The 21,792-nt window shown below is 40.3% G+C and overlaps 1 protein-coding gene across 1 annotated transcript in view; it reads right to left on the reverse strand.

The window, feature by feature from the left end:
• Positions 1 to 5,424: 5,424 nt before the first annotated feature.
• The window catches only part of CTSC (cathepsin C), a 37,347-nt gene continuing 20,979 nt past the window's right edge, over positions 5,425 to 21,792 (reverse strand). Inside the window, exons 4-7 of the mRNA XM_045894588.2 lie at positions 17,634 to 17,783; positions 13,312 to 13,427; positions 7,516 to 7,647; positions 5,425 to 6,188 (exon numbers count right to left, since the gene is read on the reverse strand). Coding sequence (XP_045750544.1) covers positions 5,686 to 6,188; positions 7,516 to 7,647; positions 13,312 to 13,427; positions 17,634 to 17,783 — 901 coding nt within the window. The 3' untranslated portion in view covers positions 5,425 to 5,685. The remainder of the gene's footprint in view (positions 6,189 to 7,515; positions 7,648 to 13,311; positions 13,428 to 17,633; positions 17,784 to 21,792) is intronic.

The raw sequence follows: 21,792 nt of genomic DNA on the forward strand, positions 1-21,792 counted from the left end.
AATCCAAATCAAAACCTCAATGAGATACCACCTCACACCAGTCAGAATGGCTAAAATTAACAAGTCAGAAAACAACAGATGTTGGCGGGGATGCGGAGAAAGGGGAACCCTCCTACACTGTTGGTGGGAATGCAAGCTGGTGCAGCCACTTTGGAAAACAGTATGGAGGTTCCTCAAAAAGTTGAAAATAGAGCTACCGTATGATCCAGCAATTGCACTACTGGGTATTTACCCCAAAGATACAAAAGTAGGGATCCGAAGGGGTACATGTACCCCAATGTTTATAGCAGCAATGTCCACAATAGCCAAACTGTGGAAAGAGCCAAGATGTCCATCGACAGATGAATGGATAAAGAACTAGCGGTATATATATACAATGGAGTATTATGCAGCCATCAAAAGGAATGAGATCTTGCCATTTGCAACGACGTGGATGGAACTGGAGGGTATTATGTTGAGTGAAATAAATCAAACAGAGAAAGACATGTATCATATGTTCTCACTGATATGAGGAGTTCTTAATCACAGGAAACAAACTGAGGGTTGCTGGAGTGGGGGGTGGGGTGGGAGGGATGGGGTGACTGGGTGATAGACACTGGGGAGGGTATGTGCTCTGGTAAGCACTGTGAATTGTGCAAGACTGTTGGATCTCAGATCTGTACCTCTGAAACAAATAATGCAATATATGTTAAGAAAAAAGAAGAAGAAGATGGTAGTGGGAGGGGAAGAATGAAGCAGGGGAAATCGGAGGGGTAGACGAACCATGAGAGACGCTGAAAAACAAACAGGGTTCTAGAGGGGTGGGGTGGGAGGATGGGTTAGCCTGGGGATGGGTATTGAGGAGGGCACATTCTGCATGGAGCACTGGGTGTTATGCACAAACAATGAATCATGGAACACTTCATCTAAAACTAATGATGTAATGTATGGGGATTAACATAAGAATAAAAAAAATGGAAAAAAAAAAGAAGAAAAAAAAATCTGGTATTAAGGGCATTCATTTTCTAACACTTAAACTATACTGAAACTATTCAATACTTTTGAAGGGTCAGAAAATACATTTCAGGAAAAAAAATAAATCATCTCAATTATACTTTAAAGCACAACCCTAGCCTTGTGGCATTTCCCTCATTTCTGCAGGGGAAGGCTGTTTCTCCCGCTTAATTCTTTTCCTTTGATTGCTAGGATTTCAATCTCTTTAGACTTACCCTTGCATTAGAGGAAGGTAACAAGTCTGCTTTTCATTTTTCTCAACTTGAGGGATTTGGAGTTTATCATATTCTTTCCCCTTTTCACGATCAGTAGAACTGAATTTCAAAAAACAAATATGCCTTTTAGGACAGAAAGCTACAACTCAACGTTTTGGATCCGCATCACATCCTCAAATTTGGAAGAGTAGAGGTTAAATTTCTCACTTCTGCCAACTCTTAAAAAGCATTTAAAGAAAAGCAATCTTGAGAAACAGACTTCTGAAGGGAAAAAGGAGGAAACCAGCAAAGGCACAGGTTGCATTTTCTGTCCAAAGGCTAGTTTCTCTCCTGAGATTTTGGTCAGCTGTCAGCACGAGGACATTCTGTAGCACAGGCGGGTCTGCTGAGATTTCAATTATTTTACAGTCCAGGTGATTTCGCACTTTCAATCACAACTACGGTTCAATGAGGCCAATGTTTTACAGCTGATGAAACGAAGGCCCAGTGGCTAATTGACCCACTACCAATATTCAATTTCAAGTCCACCCAATTCCTGTCAGAGCAAAAGACTTTGATACATTTAAATCTTTCCAGTCATGGTCAGGAAGTTTCCACTTAACTTTAGGTCAAAAATAAATCTATATTACAGTTAAGACATAGAAATATTAATATCGGGGCACCTGGGTGGCTCAGTCGTTAAGCGTCTGCCTTCGGCTCAGGTCATGATCCCAGGGTCCTGGGATCAAGTCCCACATCGGGCTCCCTGCTCAGCGGGAAGCCTGCTTCTCCCTCTCCCACTCCCCCGCTTGTGCTCCTGTTCTCGCTATCTCTCTCTCTGTCAAATAAATAAAATCTTAAAAAAAAAAATTAATATCTAAAAAAAAGAAATATTAATATCGCTGTATTTAGAGGACAACTGTTAAATTAAGCCTTCCAAACCACCACACGTGGGCTGAAGCTTAGAGTACTTGCCCCTGAGAGATAATAGGATTTCTGAAAGCTAGAAAACAACTTAGAAATGATTTTACAGAACAAGGTGAGTTTATGTGTCTCACAACATACAGATTTCTTTCTCCTTTTGTAATTGGGAGGCAGCAGGAACAGTAGAACGTTCTGGGTTCAGTGGAATCTAGACTTAGCGTTATTAACTAGAGTCCCAGGTATGCTACTTCCCCTCTGTAAGCCCATTTTTATTTTAATGAGAGATGAACCAGATGATTTTCCAGCACTAAAATTTTGTGATTCTGTTATGCTTACCTTATCTTTACTGGAAAATCCAAAATAGGAAAATAAACATATTACAACCTTAGATTTACCTTAGTCTTTTTTGCTTCAAAATTGCAGTGACTTTTCTCTCAGCCATAGCCTTCCAAACTTGATGGCCTCTCACTGTTTTTCTCTCCACAGAGGTAGCAACAGAGGCAATCATGTGGTGAAGGATGTAAAAACCTCGGTACCAAGAAGTGCCTGGGTGGCTCAGTTGGTTAAGCGTCCGACTTTTGCTTTTGGCTCAGGTCATGATCTCAGGGGTGTGAGATCAAGCCCCGCTGAGCACGGAGTCTGCTTGGGACTCTCCCTCTCCCTCTGCCCCTCCCGCTCATGCTCTCTCTTTCTCAAATAAATAAATCTTAAAAACAAGCAAACAAAAAAACCTCTGTACCAAAAAATTCAAAATGATCTCCCTCAAGTTTTTGAAGGTTTTTCTGTTTCTTTATGCTAGTGTTCTTCTGTAGATTCTTTTCTTCCTTAAAAGAATAAATCTCATAAGCCCCTCCTCTACTTTCATAGAGCTTGTTTATTAATAGAACATGTCTTAGCTGCCTCCTCATAGCAAACAATTATTTTATAATTTGAATTTAGAAAAGGAAGACTTGAGTAATAACTAATATTTACATACTCCCTTCTATCTTCCAAGCACTGTTTACATGCTCTATGTATTAGAAAGGCATTTAACCCTCAGAAAACTCTATGAAGTAGGTACATGTATATCTCTTACTATTCAGATTTATCCAGTTCTTGGCTTTGGTGGTTAGAGGTCAATTAGAGGTCAGTGAGCAAGTATGCCTGGCTGGGAAACTGCATTATCTGAATCTACTTCGGTTTCCCTACTTGGGATGGTGAAAGGCTTGAGCTTAAGTAAGGCAAACAGTGGCGTCCGAAAGTGCAAATCTATTTGGTTCCGTCATTGCAACAGCAAGGATTTAGAGGGAGAGCTCACACAGGGAGGGTTATCTATCCTGCAGTTCAGGCACCTGAAGCACATGTGGGTTAAGGAAACTGCCTCAGGCTTTATGGCTAATATGAGGCAGAGCCAGAAAGCTGATCCAGGCACCAGGCACCCAAGTCAATGCCATGCTTGCGCTTGACTGCCCAACTAAAACTTTATTTTCCTTTGTGGGTGGTGGTGTCTCCACACATACAACACTGTTGTTCTCCTGGATAGGTCTTTGGGGAGCTTAGCCAGAGTTCCCATTCCATTTTTTGCAGAGCTCAACCCGTCAACACACTCTGATTCTATGTTCTATTAGCCCCAATAGAAAGTTTTAGATTACGAAACTTGTTTTTTCTACAGATTAAGAGTTTAATCACACAGCTTGAGGAACCGTGATGTTCCATTTAGTCGCCATCTTTAATGAATTCTGCCACTGGGGATGAAGCAGTGATCTGTCATCTGGAGACAGGAAAAGCAGACTCCCATAGCAGATAAATTCAGGTTGAAGTGCAGTGGAACCTGAGCTCTCATTCTGGGTAATCCCTCTTGTAATGTCAGGAAATTTAGGGTCTCCTCGAACCATTGCTTGTCAACTAATCATGCTTGTGAGAATTGTTTCCCATCACCAGTTAGGTTCACACCGCTAGACAGTCTTTCAATATTTCCCAAAGTGTTTTATGAATGATATCAGCAATGGTTCTCCTTATGAGCTCGGTCAGGGTTCTCATGAAATTGTGCACAAGGTCGGGCGCCCTGCATCTTCATGACTTACTCCCAACGGGGTGAGCATACAGCCATGCAGGTGGAAAACCAGGGTTGAGCTTCTGCTCTCCTGTTAAATAATAGCTTATTGGTTAAGCTGACAGGTAATATCTCTAGAAGTTCTAGTGAAAAGTAAATTCATGCTTGATTTCAAAGTCTATTTACACTCTCACAATAGCAGCAAGGAAAGTGAGAAATAAAGTAAGACTCAGACGGCATTCATAGCTCCTTGGAGGCCTTCCACATGACAAGCGCCCTGGCTCTGCCTGCCATTCAGTGCGTCTGCTTGAGTCACCATGTGGTGAGAGAGTCAAAGGTATGTGGCAGTGCGCCAGGACACCCAAGAAGCCACACCTTACACATGGGGCATATTCCAGCAAGGAGAGAAAAGACGTCATTGTAGTGAACTGCAATACAAAAAGTCCACGAGGCTTCAACAGACAAAACTCTGACACAACACGTGAAATTTCCAAGGATACACCTAGTATCTCCAGTCATTTTTGATTTTTTTGGTGGAAAGGGCTGAGACTCAGTCTCTAAGGCACTCAAGGAGAACTGGACTTAGAAGATCTCGGTTCTACCCGGACCCAGTCACTACCTGTGTGACCTGACCCGAGTCACGTGCCCTTTTCCAAGCTAATCATTCTTTTGGTGCAAAGAGAGGAATATATCCCATGAGCTCTACAGTCCCTACCAGCTCCAAGAGGCCTGTGGATTTTGCTTATGTTTTAGAACTCCGACCACCTAATCTGCCTGATTGTCACATCATTTCTAATAGATGCCATCTGTTTAACTCTGCAAAGAGATTTCGTATCACTGTGAAATATCCCTTGGAGATCCAAGATCAGCCCAAATCTAAACTGCTAACTTCCCACTAATTAAGTTACAAATGCTCACCCAGTGAGGGCTGACCAATACTTCCAGATGCAAGATACACCAAAAGAAAGTTTAATCAATATCCAGATCTTTATCAAAACTAATTTCTCTTTTTGGCCTCTAGCTCATCAAATATCCATGGAATAATTTTAGGGTTAACTAGTCATTATTTGAGTATACCCCTTATCATAAAGGTTTATAGTTTGTTTTTTTAATTGAAATACACTCAAATTCTTTGTTTTCAAAATACTTATTACATAAATAATAACCATAAGTCTAACTGAAAGGGTCAGTGGAGAAACCTGTTAAGCACACATATGAATTCTATAATCTCTATCACCTGAACACTTATAAAAAACTTTAAAAACGTAATAATCATTGCCATATTGCGATTTTTTTTTTTATTTTAAAGATTTTATTTATTTGAGAGAGACAGAGAGTGTGCGTGCACTCATGAGCGGGAAGGCAGGTGCAGGGGAGGTAGAGGGAGAAGCAGACTCCCCGCTGAGTGTGGGACCCGACCTGGAGCTTGATCCCTAGACCCTGAGATCATGACCTGAACCAAAGGCAGATGCTCAACCGACTGAGTGACCCAGGTGCCCTCCTCTTGTGACTTTTACAATTTAAAAGGCTGGGAACTGCTCCCTACAATTGAGGAACTGGTGTGGCTGCCATGGCTATGCTCTCAATGGCACACTCATCGGTTCCTCTGCGGATCCGGAAGTAACCATTCTCACCCCAACTGGTGCCCCAGCTGTTTTTAACAATCCAGTAATCCATCCCAGAGGCTGCATCAGTGCCATAGCCCACCAGCAAAACGGCATGATTCGTGAGCTCAAAGGGATTGAAAGGGTCTCGCAGGCCCGTGTGGTAATAGATCCCTGTGCGGTAGTGGAAGAAGTCATCATAGACTTGAAAAGCAACAGCCATGGGCCCATGATGGACCAGCTCGAGCTTCATCAGGGCCTCATTGCAGCCCCCATAGAAACCTCCCACATAGTGGTACTCGGAGGAGTAATAACGGAGGCAGTCCTTCTTCGGTTTGCACGGAGAATCAGCGCCTGTGTAGGGGAAGCAGGCCTCTTCCACCAGCCCAAAATCTTGGGCATATTTTCCTGCGATGAGGTACGGGAAGCCACCTTCACAGCCTGAGGAGGAATAACACACACAGTTATTATTACTCCTCTATTAGAAAGGGGCACAGAAGAAATGGTCCCATTTTTCTTTTTTTTTTTTTTCTTTTCTACTCCATTAATTCTTTGTTATACTCAGGAGTTGTTCTTAGCTTAAATGCTACTTCGTTCATTCATCCATAGCCCTCTAGCCAACTATCCTCTCATCCCCATCTCATGAACGGACAGTTATTTGGCACCTGGTGTGGTAGGTAACTATAGCATAGTGGTTACATGGGGAGGCTCTGAAGCCTGACCATGTAGGTTCAAATCCTAAACTGTGGAAAGAATTTAACTTCTCTGCACCTCTGTTCACTTATCTGTAAAATATAGATAGGACTAGAACCTTCCTTGTAGGATTAAATTAGTTACTTCATGTAAAAGCAATAAAAGTTGGCTACTATAATCATTATTAAATAGCCAGACACCACAACATGGCTCTTCCTGAAGGAAGTCTTCTTTGACCACCTCCTATGAACAAGGTCTAAATCCGGTCCCCATCACCCTCCCCCAGTCCTTGCCGTATTATACATGTTCATAATCCTATATTTTTTCTTCAATGTTCCTTTAATTAATTTCTCCTTTACTCACTTCAGTCTAAGCTTCATGAGGGTAAGGACTGTCTTTGATACTCAATCCCCAGGGCCTAGAAGTCACACTGTTGGTGTTTAATAAATATTTCAGAAAGATTAAAAGGCCCAATGGCAAATAATCATTCCTAAGCAGTTTCACTTTCTAGTGGCCAGATCTGGGGATGACAGCAGAAAACTTTAAAATGAGAATGTTTTGCTCTAAATCAATTGCAGCTGGGCTTTCTGCATCATTACACAGGGCCTGTTCTGAAAGCCCAAGGACAGAATTGTCACTTTCTCATAGAGGGAAACCAGTGTGAGTGTGGTTTTAATATGAATTTGGTTTTGGAGTGAAACTTTAGTTGGAACTGAAACTCTAATGTTTAGAAGCTATGTGGCCTTCAAAATATTATAGAACAACTTCATGTCTGTCCCCTGTTAATAAACAGGGATATCTACTTCTCAGGGTTTGGGGCGTTGTTGGATAATGTACATAAAAGGCTCCAAAGAGCTAGTGCTCATTCAATACATAGTAACTACTGACATTTTGCTGAATGGTGCAGTGAATTCCATGAGAACCACTCATTAGTAAGTGATAAAGCTTGAACTCCAGAACTTGCACCCACGTGCTCCGACTCTAGACACAACGCTTTGTACTACACCATCCTTTTACCTTTGCCGACAAAGGCAAACTGCACCCCGGTGAACAGTGCCTGAAATATAACACTCACCTTGAGCATACTGGCTGCAAGAGACCACCTCCTGAGGACTCAGGATTGGGGTGTGCGTGTTGTTGGTTAGTATGCGGAGTCTTGCTTCCAGCATACCCATAGAAGCAAATGAGTAGCAGCTTCCACATGATGCTGGTGATCGAAAGGAAAGATATGTAACCGAAGGGAACTTTGAAGCACTTGCAAAGAAACACAGACAAATCTGAGTGGAGAGATACAGTAATATATTTACATTGAGTGTTGCTGTTGTTGTTCATGAGGATCAGCCCAATATAGAAGATTCAATGGACAAATACTGTTAACCTTATAGGCAAACAAAGATCTCAGCTTTTTCACCAGAAGACAAATGTTACTACATGGGGCTTTCCTTGAGACTATTTTAGGAGGCAAAACAAAACAAAACGAAACCCAAAAAACTCCTCTGGTCTCTGTAAAGCATTTGATAGTATTCTTGATAATGAAGAAATAATATAGGTCCACAGCACGTGGAGCCTTTCAGTTCAGAGACAACTATGGAGGAATACATGTGAGCTGAGCTTTTCAGTATCTCAAGAGCAGCATTTTCTTTCTCTTTTCTTTTCCTTTTTTAAAGATTTATTTATTTGAGAGAGCAAGCAAGCGAGCACACACACATGGCAGGGAGGGGCAGAGGGAGAGAGAAAAGTGGACTCCCTGCTGAGTGCAGAGCCAGGATTCGGGGCTCTATCCCAGGACTCTGGGATCACAACCTGAGCTAAAGTTGAGAGTCGGATGCTCAACTGACTGAGCCACCCAGGCGCCCCTCAAGAGCACTATTTTCTAAAGCTACTTGTTGGGGGGAACGAACCCGAAGAATGGCTCAGGTATGGGCATATTAGAAAAAGTTCAATTTACCCACGGTCCAGGAGGCAAAATATAACAAAGTCCAAGAAAGGTAAGAGATTATAATTATAAATGGTGAGATTAAAATTATAATGATGGATATGATATTTAAGGTGGCCAATGAGGAAGTAAAACTAAGGATGGAGGTAGTGAAACTGAAAACAGACTGCTGCTAAGGGAAAAAGGGGAAGAGCAGTGCAGCTGTGGTTCCCTGAAAAGTGTCCCCCGGAGTAAAGAAGAACATGAAGAATAGCTGCATGGAGGTCGGGGAGCAGGGAAAAGAGAACTGCTTTAATACCTGGATGCTCTGTTGAAGACAAAATAAATGTACTTAAGAAGCACATGCTAGGAATATAGTTGCTATTTCAAGAGAAGGAAGAATGTTTTATTATGAGGTAATTTATATATGGACAATATTATCTTTCTGTGTTTCCTCAACAGATGTGGGTAAATACATACATACATTTAAGAAAATATGGCATGCATGTAACAAAGCTGGGATTTCAACTTGTTATAATTCTAGAAAAAAAATGAACATAATTTTAATATCTCTATTACTATAGAGCCTCTTTTACCTCTACCACTGATATAAATCCTACATGGAGATATGCTTGTACCAAATCCAAACATTGGTATTAAATGTAGTTATACACAATTGATGTTATTCAATGTACTAATATATTATTTACCAAATTTGAATGGTGAGCACTCCCTTATGCACATACAATAAGATTAATAGCATTACATGAAAAAAAAATCATCCTACGTAAAGAGTGTGTTGACTTTGTTCTCTTTAATAAATCTGAATTTAGTAATTTAGTACTGCCTTCCTTAGAGAGAGAAGTATTCAAAAGAACACAATGCATTAGAATACCATCAGGGCACTGTTTTTCCCTTCCCTAGGTAATGTCGATTCATGCTTCTCCCTGAGTGCAAACGAAAGCCAGGACACTGTATGCTCAGCCTCCAACATCCTAAACTCTTCCTGAATTACTTATATTGTTTTCCTCAAACTAAACTGTGAATTTCCTTGAGCGTACATAGGACATGTGCCTTCTTCATCTACGTGCCTGATGCAATGAAGAAACTCCATGTATGTTTATAGAAAGAAGACTCAAATTATGAACAAGTACACACATATTTACATCCAGAAAAAAGAGTGACTTCATTGGAAGCAGTCAACCTTTCCTTGTTTCTAAGCTATCAGGGAGGCAGAACCTACTGGGAGCCCTCTGGCGATGTTCAACACCACCACAGGTCCTGGACTAGGGTCTATCAGAGTTCAATTACCCTTCATCTCTCCCATTTCAGATGTTCCCCAAACTTCTCCCTATAAATAACTCAGATTTATCCATACCTTCTACTGCTTTTGCTGCCAAGAGATCACCTAAATTATGAAGATTAGGACAAACGCTTGGGAGAGGATCTTGAATTCATCTAGTGTACTACTGACTTGATAATGTATACACGGAGACTCAGAAAGAAGCAATGACTTGTCCAAAGTCCCAAAACTAACAGATGGCAGGTGCTAGTGGCTAAGTGTCTCCTAATGCAGCTTGTGCTTTTTTCAGTTCATAGGTCTGCATCTACTTTAAAGAATTTTCAAATTTTCTTCCCCATCATCTAGTCACTAAACATGCCAAAGTTAACTGGCACATTTTGTTTTTGGAACCATCCAAGTAACACTATCCTTGGGAACCCCTCTTTCAAATGATAGTGTCAAAGAACTAGATCAACAATAGTAAACTGACAAAGCCAGTGTTCCTTTCATGTGCCTTCTAATAAATAACCTCCCAGGTATCTGGAAATGGCCCCATTTTGGTCATCCAGCATTCCTGGACCACGGCAGCCACAGAAATAATTGCTCTTGCTACTAAGCATGGAACCCTCCTCATCTGACCATCCAGCACCGTGGGAGGGTGAGGCCACGTGTACATCCAAGGACTCAGAATGTGCTGTGAACAGAGAAACCAGGGGAATGAGGTAAAGAGATGACCTTCCTCAAGCCACTAATGTTCCCAGAAGGTGTCAGGTGCCAAGGAAATTAATGCCTCTTTTCAAACAGTCAAGGCCAGAATGTAGATTGTAAAAGGACTATTATCCCTTAAGAAGACTACAGCGTAATAAAGAATAAGGGAATCTGACCCAGACAGAGGTCTGCAGTAAATACATTTCCACAATCCCCAATAGGTAAACATGATTCTCACGTGGTTTAACAATGTTCGGCTGCAGCTCCCCACAGGGGAGAGCATGCTGAGCTAAGAGTAAGGAATTGGGAGTCTTCATCCTCAGCCCGTCACTTGGCCGTGGGACCCTGGGGCACGTCACTGGACCTTCCTGGCATCTCTTTTTATCTTGTGTGTAACATGAACAGTGTGGAACAGAGTGTGAGGTCTCTGCATTCCAGCTCTAAGGGTACAGATGATATTTAGAACAAGGCTTAAATGAACTAGAGTTTAGGCAGTAGGAAAACACTGCACTTCCTAACTAATGTGACCTGAGAGACACTCCCCCTCTCTCCTGAAGATACAATCATAAATATAGACAGCATAGTGGGGAGAAGAACCCAGAAAGCCCGAATCTTCCAATTTCCTAGCTTCTCCTCCCTCTCACACTTGGAAGAGATCTAGCTACATGGCTGGTGCTTAAAGCTGCTTTCAAGTGTAAAGGTAAAACCTCATTTGTCCTCCCAATATTTCTTTTTTTCCTTAATCTTGATTTGCTCTCTGAATACAGAAAAGTTGTGAATTCCCTTAAGTTGGGTAATTCTGAATTCTGGGTTTTCTAGAATGCTGGTGTTCCTAAAGTGAGTGGAAATTTCCAAGTAGCCCTGTATTTAAGAAGAGAAAATAACTAATTTTTCCCCAACCTAAAGTAAAAAAAACCAAAAGGAAGTCAAAAGAGGAACCTTTAAAAATTGCCCATATCTGTACGAATCATATTTATAGCACTCAAACAATATGGAACATCAGAGACAATAGCTTTTGCCAAGCTACAAGAAAACCAATGTCAAAGAATTTGGCTTTAAAAAGTCTAATTTCTGGTGCCTGGGTGGCTCAGTTGGTTAAGCAACTGCCTTCAGCTCAGGTCATGATCCTGGAGTCCCGGGATCGAGTCCCGCATCGGGCTCCCTGCTCAGCGAGGAGCCTGCTTCTCCCTCTGACCCTCCTCCCTCTCATGTACTCTCTCTCATTCTCGCTCTCTCAAATAAATAAATAAATCTTAAAAAAAAAAAAAAAAAGTCTAATTTCTGCCCCCTGAATTACTGTCTTGTCACCAGTCAATTGTATCTTTCGGGAAGTGAGTGGAACTAAACTTCTCTTTTGACCTTCTCCCATGCTCCTGATGAATTAAAAAAAAACATTTTATTAAGTATTTACCCTATGGTATTTTAATATTTGCTTGCAGATCTTGCTAAACTGCAAGTCCCTAGGCCGAGAGCCATGCCACAGTCGTCTTTGTATCCCCAGCCATTAAAAAAAATCTTAACACGTTAGATGCTCTATAAACACTCTGTAATATAGCAAAAGCAGCCACGTGCCAGGCTCTCAATAATCAATGCTTGACATGCATTATTTACTTAATCCTGTCAGATAGGTACAGGGAATCTGTTTGATGACAGAGTAAATTTTAATCCTCTCTTAACATCAACCCTTTAATTTCACTTCCCATTCATTCCTCAATTACCTTCAAAGTTCTCTCACTTCCTAACCCTCCTTTCCAAAGAAGCTCTCCCCAGGAAAGGAAAGGCAGGGGAGAATTTTCAGGATCCATAATTTCTCTAGAGCTGAAGAGTCCCAGAAGAACTTGTAAAAGCAAAGACAAAGAGATGAGATCTCTGATGTCATCTGTAGGACAGAAATGCAGCTCTCTGGCTGCTCCAAGACCTGCTCAAAGCTCCACATGCTCAGAACACTTGGCAAGAATTCAGTGAGCATGGAACTGAAGGGCTGGTGGTGAATGCTGAGCAGTCAGAGGGACTGATTATCACTGAGTTTCTAGGAAAGGGGAAGGACAATTTATCTTTGGGTGTTATTAATTTATAATCCTCTCAGGAGACACTAATCAGAATGTTTCCAGACAGCAAATACTACACCTATTTTATAGTAACAAATAAGTCATGTGTACTATAATTATCTTCAAAATGAGCTTAGAATAAACCTGAGTATGGTATAAATGATTCTCCAAGTCATTGTTGGCTAAAATTTAGGATAACAAGATAATTTGCTATCGAGTACTATTAGAAGAAGAGTTATTAAATCTACTCATACTGGATCAAATTTCCAAAAATAACAGGTAAAATGCAATTAGAGTGATACTTTTGGTAAATCTGGGCTGTGCAAGGCCACCATTCAGGAAGCGGAGTTAATACTTAGCACTGTATGTCATGTTCTGACATAAAGTGAATTAAAAAGGTCCTTAACAGCTCAAAAAATTTGCTTTACCAGAAAAAAAAATTTAAAGGATCCATTTTTCTGGGCTCTTACAGTAACTAAAAACTAAAAGATGGGGGCCAGGGGGAGGTGGAGAGTGGGCGGACAAGTAGCAAAGAAGGATTCCACCAAACCACTTGTAGAAGGAATACCAATTTTAATTCTATGCAACCCTTTGTTTCTACATGAGTCTCTCCTACTGGGGAGGGCAGAGGAGTTTGTCTTACCTATTACTGATTAATTTCATTAGCTAGCTAGAATGTATTTTGAAAAGGATACTCAAGAATGCTGGGCTCAGCTGGAGAGATTATCTATTATCCAAGTCTATGATGGATACAAAAAGGAAGAGGTGGCCGTTGGCCATATATATTCCGTTTCTTTACTAAAGTGGATCATGCCTGTTGCATCTCTGTATCCCCAGAATCTACCCAAGAGCCTGGCACATAGTAAATGTTCAATAAACATTTCAGAATGAATAAATTAAAAATCAGACTTTTTTTACCTTGGTTTCGAACAGGACTAACAAAATTGGTACCATGAACGTTTCTCCAATCCCACGACGCTGGCAAACGTAACATCTTTTCCTGTAAGTCAGTGGTCAGGGGTGCGGGTCTGGGCCTGGGATGGAAATACACATCTGACTTCAATATAGAGTCTTTCCATTGAGGATGACTTCCTCACCTTTAATTCTGTGACTTCAGCTATGTGGCTGCCTAGAATCTAGATTCAGGCCCAAAAAGCACTTGTCTCATCAGTTTCCATTACACAACATGTCCATTATGCAATGTGTCAATTATACAACTAAGTTTTTTTTTTTTTATTCATTTGAGAGAGAGAATGAGACAGAGAGAGAGAGCACGAGATGGGGGAGGGTCAGAGGGAGAAGCAGGTTCCCCGCCAAGCAGGGAGCCCGATGCGGGACTCGATCCCAGGACTCCAGGATCATGACCTGAGCCGAAGGCAGTCGCTTAACCAACTGAGCCACCCAGGCACCCTACAACTAAGTTTTGTCAATGGCTTTCATTATCTGTGTCTTTTTCAGGATCTATTAACTTTCTTCTATGAAATGGCACTGGTTCTGTCCATCACAGAGATGCTATTTTAAGTATGCTTAAATAGCTGCATTTTCTTAAACAGATTTTGGCCAAGAAAGTAGACACATGGGAAGTTAAAGATGGCCTATGAAGGAAAAGAGAGGAACTACCGAAGTTTGACTCAGGAGATGGTTGGTAGTGATGATGCGGCAGCTGGAAAAGAAGGGAAGCAGGCACAGAAATTAGAGGTCTAAGTATAAAGTAGACTGACCAGCTCCATCAACAACAGACAAAAATGCTTCATCATTATCGACCTGCAGCCTACACAATATGGTTGCAAAGTAAGACATGAAAAGCAGAGTTGCCTGGAACGATGGATAGACACATTGTCTGGAAATGAGAAAATTGTTCTACAAGCTTCTCTGTATTAGCAATGAAAAACAAACAGCATTCCAGCTCTAGACACACTAGACTTCTTGGGCGCTTCCCAAGTCGGCTACATGACTTCAGTGTTCCAGGTCTTTGTGCTGCTCCCTTTATCGAAACTGCCTGTTGCCCCTGTTTAGAAGAAATCCCTTCAGGAGTTTTTCCCTCTTAATTTAAGGACTGCTCCCACAGCAGCCTGGGCTCACCAATCCCCAAGGAAAACTCACTCCTAGGCTCCATCAACTCTGTAGTTAGGACACTACTATTATACCCTGATAATGTGTATCTTTCTGATCCTGTAACTACTTGGATTTCTCATTCAACTTGGCAATAGCCAGACTGCACTGTTCTAACTTTTCAGTGGTTATCCTGTGATTTATATCAGGTTTCAATTTAGTCACTGGTAAAGATTCTTTCTGGACTTCTTTGTGTCCTCTGCAACTACTCCCAAGGAGCTCCCTTCCTCACATGCTTTAGAGAGGCTGTAAGTCAAGGCTAGGACACAATGGAAGGGAGCTAAAATAGAGGGAGAGAAAAAAGAATCACATATTAATAGCCATCATAACCTTGAGAATTATAAAAATAGCACATTCCATACAGAAATGTCAACTTTCACTAAAATATTAACTAAGCCAGAGACATTGCTAGAAGCTGTATGTGACACAGAGATGAACGTGAGGTGATATTTGGCGGTGATATTTGACCATATGAAGGACAGCATTAAGAGACACGAAATAACAATTAGAATCACAAATAAAAAGAAGTTGTAATGTTATAAAACATACAACTTGGATAATACCCATGGAATAACCAAGGTACATAAAAAAGCTATGCACCATGAAAACTGTATACATAGGGCAAGGGAAAAATCAAACCAAGAAACAAATCTTGGATACTTCCTTTAAGATTTATAAGTAAAAATTAGGGTATGAACAATTTTAGAACTGAATAAAGAGTTTCTGCGATCTCACACTGAGAGGCCAAAGATTTGATCAATCAACAGATATTAACCAATTGTCTTGTATATACTTAAGAATACACTAAGTAATTTGAAAGATAAAGAAGGAATTGAAGTTTGGTAGCAAAATGTAATTTCAGAGCAGGTATCTTAGGGTCATACTGACCTCCTACAAGTGGTTTCACCACTTACTAGTTGTGTGACATTTGTCAAAGAGTTTAACATCACAAAACAATCAATCTCGATGTGAAAATGAAGAGTGAAAGAGGAACTGGTGAGACAGACAAGACTGCAAACATTACCGGTACACTATATATAGGCTCTTAATCATTTGGGTCTAGATTCTTTAAGAATCTGGTGAAAGCCCTGAACTCAGGGAGATGACCATACCCAATACATTTTTCTACACTTCTGGCGGTCTCAATGACTCCCTAAACCTCACGTTAAGAATCTTTGAGAGATTCTATAATGTCACTGGATTCTTCTAAGAGGACCAATTCATATACAAAAATGCTAATGAAAACCAGGCAGCCAGACCACAATGTTTGCTTCGGTATTTCCCATTTCACTCAATTCTATCTTCGATCTTTAAATTTCTATGGAGCCTTAGCCTTAAAAACAGCCCTTCATAAAGCTAGCCCTTCCCTAAAACAAAAGTGGTTGGGTGGAGGGCGTCAAAGGTAAAAGCAGCATGGCCCATGATGCATTGCCAAGCAATCGTGTCTAAGGCTCAGATCTTTCAGGTGGGAGCTCCAGGACCAAATGTTGACACCTCTTCCTCTCACACTCCTTTGGATTTTCACTGAACAGTTCTTGACTTTCTGTCTCACACATGCACAGTATAACTCCGTCACTTTAGCAAACCTGAGAAGAGACACAACATGCTCCCTTTCCTAATTTCCATTAACCAGAGCGTCCCATGGACTAGAAATTCCTTAGAATACACTTTGAGAAATACTGTATGAGATTCTTTTGAGAAAGGGGCAGAATAATGAGAGAATGCTATCAGTTGAGATAGGAAAATTCCCCATACAGCCTCGTAGTTGAAAAATGTCAGAACGTTAGGATTATTAGCCTGCAAATGTAAAAGTTAGAAATGTATTTTAGTTTATTAATCAATTAGTGGCCTGTTCAAACAAAATCTGAACCAAAAACTCTATAGATATTAAGAAATAATCATTGTATTCTCTGGAAACTGGAAAATGTTTCAATGTATTAAGAGGGAAAATAGGGCGCCTGGGTGGCTCAGATGGTTAAGCGTCTGCCTTTGGCTCAGGTCATGATCCCAGGGTCCTGGGATCGAGTCCCACATCAGGCTCCCTGCTCCTTGGGAGCCTGCTTCTCCCTCTGCCTCTCACTCTCTCTCTCTGTCTCTCATGAATAAATAAATAAAATCATTAAAAAAAAAAAAAAGAGGGAAAATAACCTGCCTAACCACCTTATTGAGTCCCAGTGACTCCTTATTGGTTTCCAGTTCTCTGCCCTTTGGTTATACCAATTTCTCCCGGAACAGGACTATCCTTGGCCACTTAACCCATGTTAAGGGACCATATATTCTGATAGATCCAGCTATAGTTTGGAGGAAATTTTTAAAAACCTGCCAAATTCCTGACTATATAAATTCAAAGTATTTTTGACCCCATCTCCTAAAGTAAGAAGTATGCCATGGGGTATGTAAGCTAAAGATGGTAAGTGTCAATTCTGGCTGAGGGTAGTAAAGGTACATTGATGTATAAGAAGCAATTTTTTTGCTGGACCTTATAACAGAGAGGGTTTTGAGATTTTTACAGGTGACAAATCTGACAGTTATTGTAGGCAATGTGTGGGATACGTGAAGCAAAGGGAGCAGCATGAATAGAGGTAACTTGAAAGCAAAGATTTTGGTAATTGTGTGTCATCGTGCTTGAAAACAAGTCATGGTACTAGTATAGGCATGGCCAAATTTAGATGGCTTTGGTTACCAGGTTAAATGTATTCACAAGATAACAGGTAGTGGCACAGCCATAGCTGGATACAGGAAGGTGAAACTAGCATTTTAGAGAATGGCTGAGAATGGGGGCTGGAAGGGAAAGAGACCCAACAGACAGGACTAGAGAGACAGGTTGTGGAAGGCTGATCCATAATGCAGCACAGAAATGACAAAACCCTACACTGGTGTATAGAAATGGCCAGGGAATGATGGAAATGGCAGATGCTGTGAAAGCAAGACCCATAAACAGGACTCAGAGAGCACCAGAGATCTATGGAAAGGAGAGGGAGACAGTCGGAACAAAGATACCCTAAAAAGTTTAGGTTGCAATGACTAATAAAATGGTGGGCAAACCAGGGAGAGCAGGTTGGAAGGGAGGGTGGCATTCAACACAAACAGCTTTATTAGCGAAGTGATAAAGGGATATGCTTTATTACCTTGGGATTCTCCGGCCACCGCCTCTCCTCATCATGTCTCTCAGGGTGAGAGTCTCATATTCCGTGTATCTGGTTGCAGTCCAAGACTTCTGAATGGTATTGATCGCTTTCACAAACTCGTGGTTATATTTGTAGAGCTTATTAGAAGAGCTGCCAACAAAAATAAGGTAGCCTCAGTTACCCTCTTTATTGATGTAATTGAAGGTAATATATATATATATTGTATATATATATATATATATATATATATATTGGTAATGCAACTGAACCACTTTATTCAAATCTCCAAAATAATCTTTATTCTACATTTTTAGTATATCAGTGGGGGGGGGTCATATAATACTGAATTTCTATAACAGTCAATGGTATAGTCAAACATCACATGTTCGGAACACAAAATTTAGATAAACTGAAATGATCAGATAAAATAATCCAACTTCAGAAAACAAAAACCAAACTATTAAGGATCCCTGAAATATTCTTAATCCTCATGAAACTTCACTGGACTCAAGTCATTTTGTAGTGAGGCATTCAGAGTATGCCCCCAATATCCCACCTCAAGAATCCTTGGGAGCCATGAGTAACTGCATCAGACTCTCTAGCAATAAATGTAATCAATTTTTGATCTGAAAAATCCCCTTGATCTGGCTCTAAAGTTATCAGGCTTCTGAAATGCATCCTCCTCCTTGCTCTTCATATTTCAAACAAACTGTTGTTTATAGTAGTTTCTGTTGACATCTTTTGTTCAAACAAAAGTCAGTTTTTCTGGCACCAAAGCAAATTTGGGTTTGGTTCATACATGAAGAGACAACTTATGAGGAGGGTCCAAAAAGCATCCTTCACTGTTGCCTGAGGAGAGGCACACCTATCCTAACAGCCTGGAATTGGAATGACTCCTATAAAAATAAAAATTCAAGTTAACTAAGATGTATGTATAAGGATGCTCAATGAAACACTTTTATAATAGTGATAAGTTGTGAATAACCTAAATAAATGTTTTAAGATAAGGAACGATTAAAGAAATAATGGTACTTCATTTACTATCTAGTTTATTCAGTAAAAATGTACAGAACATCATTCAGTGTGTGACTATTAATTAAGGGAAACCTCACTAAAATGGAGTAGGGAGGTTGGCAGGGAAACTAGCTCTCATGTCCTACCACTCTTCATCAGTTACAAATCCAACAGGAAGATAGGGACCTTGCATGTGGATACTTCTTTGCTATCCCAGTAAGAGGAAGAGCCCAGCCAATGAGAGATAGTCACAACTTTCCCCTGGACATAGTCCAGCCAATGAGAGATCGCCACAGCTCAGCCAATGAGAAGCCACTATACTTCCAACTCCCAGTTGGTTCCAATGGACTTTTTGTTTATAAGAGCCTTCCCAACTCCCACCTTTCCTCTATAAAAAGAGTCTGCTTCTCCTTTGTTCTGCAGCTTGGCCTACAGTTTTTGCCTTAGCTTGCTTGTTCCAGTTGCAGTTCCCTGCTATTCCCGAATAAAACCATATTTTGCTGGTAAAATAATTGGCAGTTTTATTTTTAATGTTAACAAGTGATATGGAAGAGTGTTCACACCACATTAAATAATAAGGCAGGATATCAAAGAAGTTTATGTCATTTGCAACCACGTGGATGGAATGGAGAGTATTATGCTGAGTGAAATAAGTCAATCAGAGAAAGACATGTATCATAATGACCTCACTGATATGAGGAATTTTTAATCTCAGGAAACAAACTGAGGGTTGCTGGAGTGGTGGGGGGTGGGAGGGATGGGGTAGTTGGGTGATAGACATTGGGGAGGGTATGTGCTATGGTGAGCGCTGTGAATTGTGTAAGACTGTTGAATCACAGACTTGTACCTCTGAAACAAATAATACATTATATGTTAAAAAAAAAGAAGAAGAATAAGATAGCAGGAGTGGAAGAATGAAGGGGGGAAATCGGAGGGGGAGACGAACCATGAGAGACCATGGACTCTGAAAAACAAACTGAGGGTTCTAGAGGGGAAGGGGGGTGGGGGGATGGGTTAGCCTGGTGATGGGTATTAAAGAGGGCACGTTCTGCATGGAGCACTGGGTGTTATGCACAAACAATGAATCATGGAACACTACATCAAAAACTAATGATGTAATGTATGGTGATTAACATAACATAATAAAAAAAGGATATCAGGGAAGTTTAGATAGAATTAACCGTTTTGTGAAATTTATATTATAAATACTCTTTTTTAAATGCCAAAAATGGTTATCTGAGTGACAATGCAGGATCACCACCTTTCTCCACCCTCTACAATTTCTACAATGCAACCTTTCTAACTTTGTAATAATAATAATAAAAGGAGAGGACGGCAGGAACTGTGTATCACGTACATATAACATGGCAAACATTATTACCATAGGATGCAAAAAATTATCACATTGGACCTGGGCTTATATCCTTGTTACTCAAATTTGGTTCTTGAGTCCAGTATTAGCAGTAGCACCTGAAAGCCCTCTAAGTATCCAATCCAAACCACCGAAGTCAGAATCTACATTTTAACAAGATTCCCAGCTGAGTCATAGTAACATTAAAATTTGAGAAGGACTGGTTTCCCTGTTATCAAATGTTTGGGTACAGATACAAATAAATCCAACACAAAGAACATGTTTACAAAGCAAAAAGATTGGGGGAGTTGATTAGTCACACAATTCAAACATGTATCAAACCTATGTGCCAGGTGCTAGGAATTACAGAATACACCATATTATTTCTACTAGAGAAGATTCCGTCACTCAAGTGTGACTCATTATCTAAGACTTTCCAATTATGCAAAGCAAGATACACCTAATCTGAGTATATCTAGCCATACTGTGAACTTTTCTTTCTCTTTTTATTTAGATGTTCACTGAGGAAGTATTTTGATATAGTCAAAAAACCTGGGAGCACTGAAGATAATAAGAAAAATGTGCAACTATATTCAGAATGTTCATATGTTTTTATCAAAGTTCTTCCCTTCTTGTTGCAAAGTATGAAACCAGAGAAGTACCCTTACTAAAGAGATTTTAAAACTGCCTGTATCATATTTCTGACAACACTCATACAACAACAAAAACAAGTTACAGTTGTTTGTCTCTTTAGACAGGGGGTAAAATTTTAAATTGTAAATGTATATTTTGAAGTATTTTCTACTGATGAGTCACTATTGATTTTGAAATATTCAAAAAATAGTAACTCAGCCCTACTTCCCTTGCTTTATCACTGACGTCTAGCAAATATCAGACACTGACATGTGCATTATAATAATGACAAGGTAGGTCTTAAACACTTATTTTCAGTGTTTAAGATCCAAGGAAATTAAAAATAACATACTTTACTATGGGATGACAGATCATTAAGAGGTGAAAGGGACCTTGAAGGTAATTTAGTCCCCAATGTTCACTTTATAGGTGCAATAACATAGGTCTGAACACTCCAGCTGGTAGCTTCTTCATTAAATGAGGCCATGTTTGAAATAATCAAAAAGAACACATTAGTACATAGTACCTCCTAAATGGTAGGGTGAAAAGTGAACAGTTTAATAGGAAATGTATTGTTCAAGGATCAAGCCAAGCCAAGCAATTTAAAAGGTAAATTCAAAATGGAGGGGATGTATTAGTTTAGATCTTGGTGAGTACCTTCCCAGACAAGCACAATTTGTCCTCTTTAAACTCTTGTCCCCAACCTCTCTACTACAGAATCATTCACTCCCAGCATGGCCTGGCTTGGGATGATTTATTCATGTGTCCTTTCAAGTGGATTTGACAAACTAAATGAAACAGGAAGAAGTTGCTACCATTAATATCCATTTATCTTTTCCTTCCAAGTGAATAAAATCTGAAATCTCTTGTTTGTGTGGTTCAGTTACTTAAACTGAATCTCACTTAACAAAAACATTAACTGCATGTTGTAAGCTGAATTGTGTCCTTCCAAAATTCACAGGTTTAAGTCCTAACCTCCAGTACCTCTGAAAGTGACTATATTTGGAGATATGACCTTTAATAAGGAAATTATGGTAAAATGAGGTATATGGGTGGTCCCAACCCTTATATGACTGGGTGTGCTTATGAGAAAAAGAGAGCAAGACAGACAGAGGGAGGCCGTGTAAGGACACCAGGAGAAGGTGGCCATGTCAAGTCAGG

Source organism: Mirounga angustirostris, unplaced genomic scaffold (genome assembly GCF_029215605.1).
Source record: "Mirounga angustirostris isolate CCGP_5_RB_7025 unplaced genomic scaffold, mMirAng1.0.hap1 SCAF_13, whole genome shotgun sequence".
Classification (NCBI taxonomy): Eukaryota; Metazoa; Chordata; class Mammalia; order Carnivora; family Phocidae; genus Mirounga; species Mirounga angustirostris.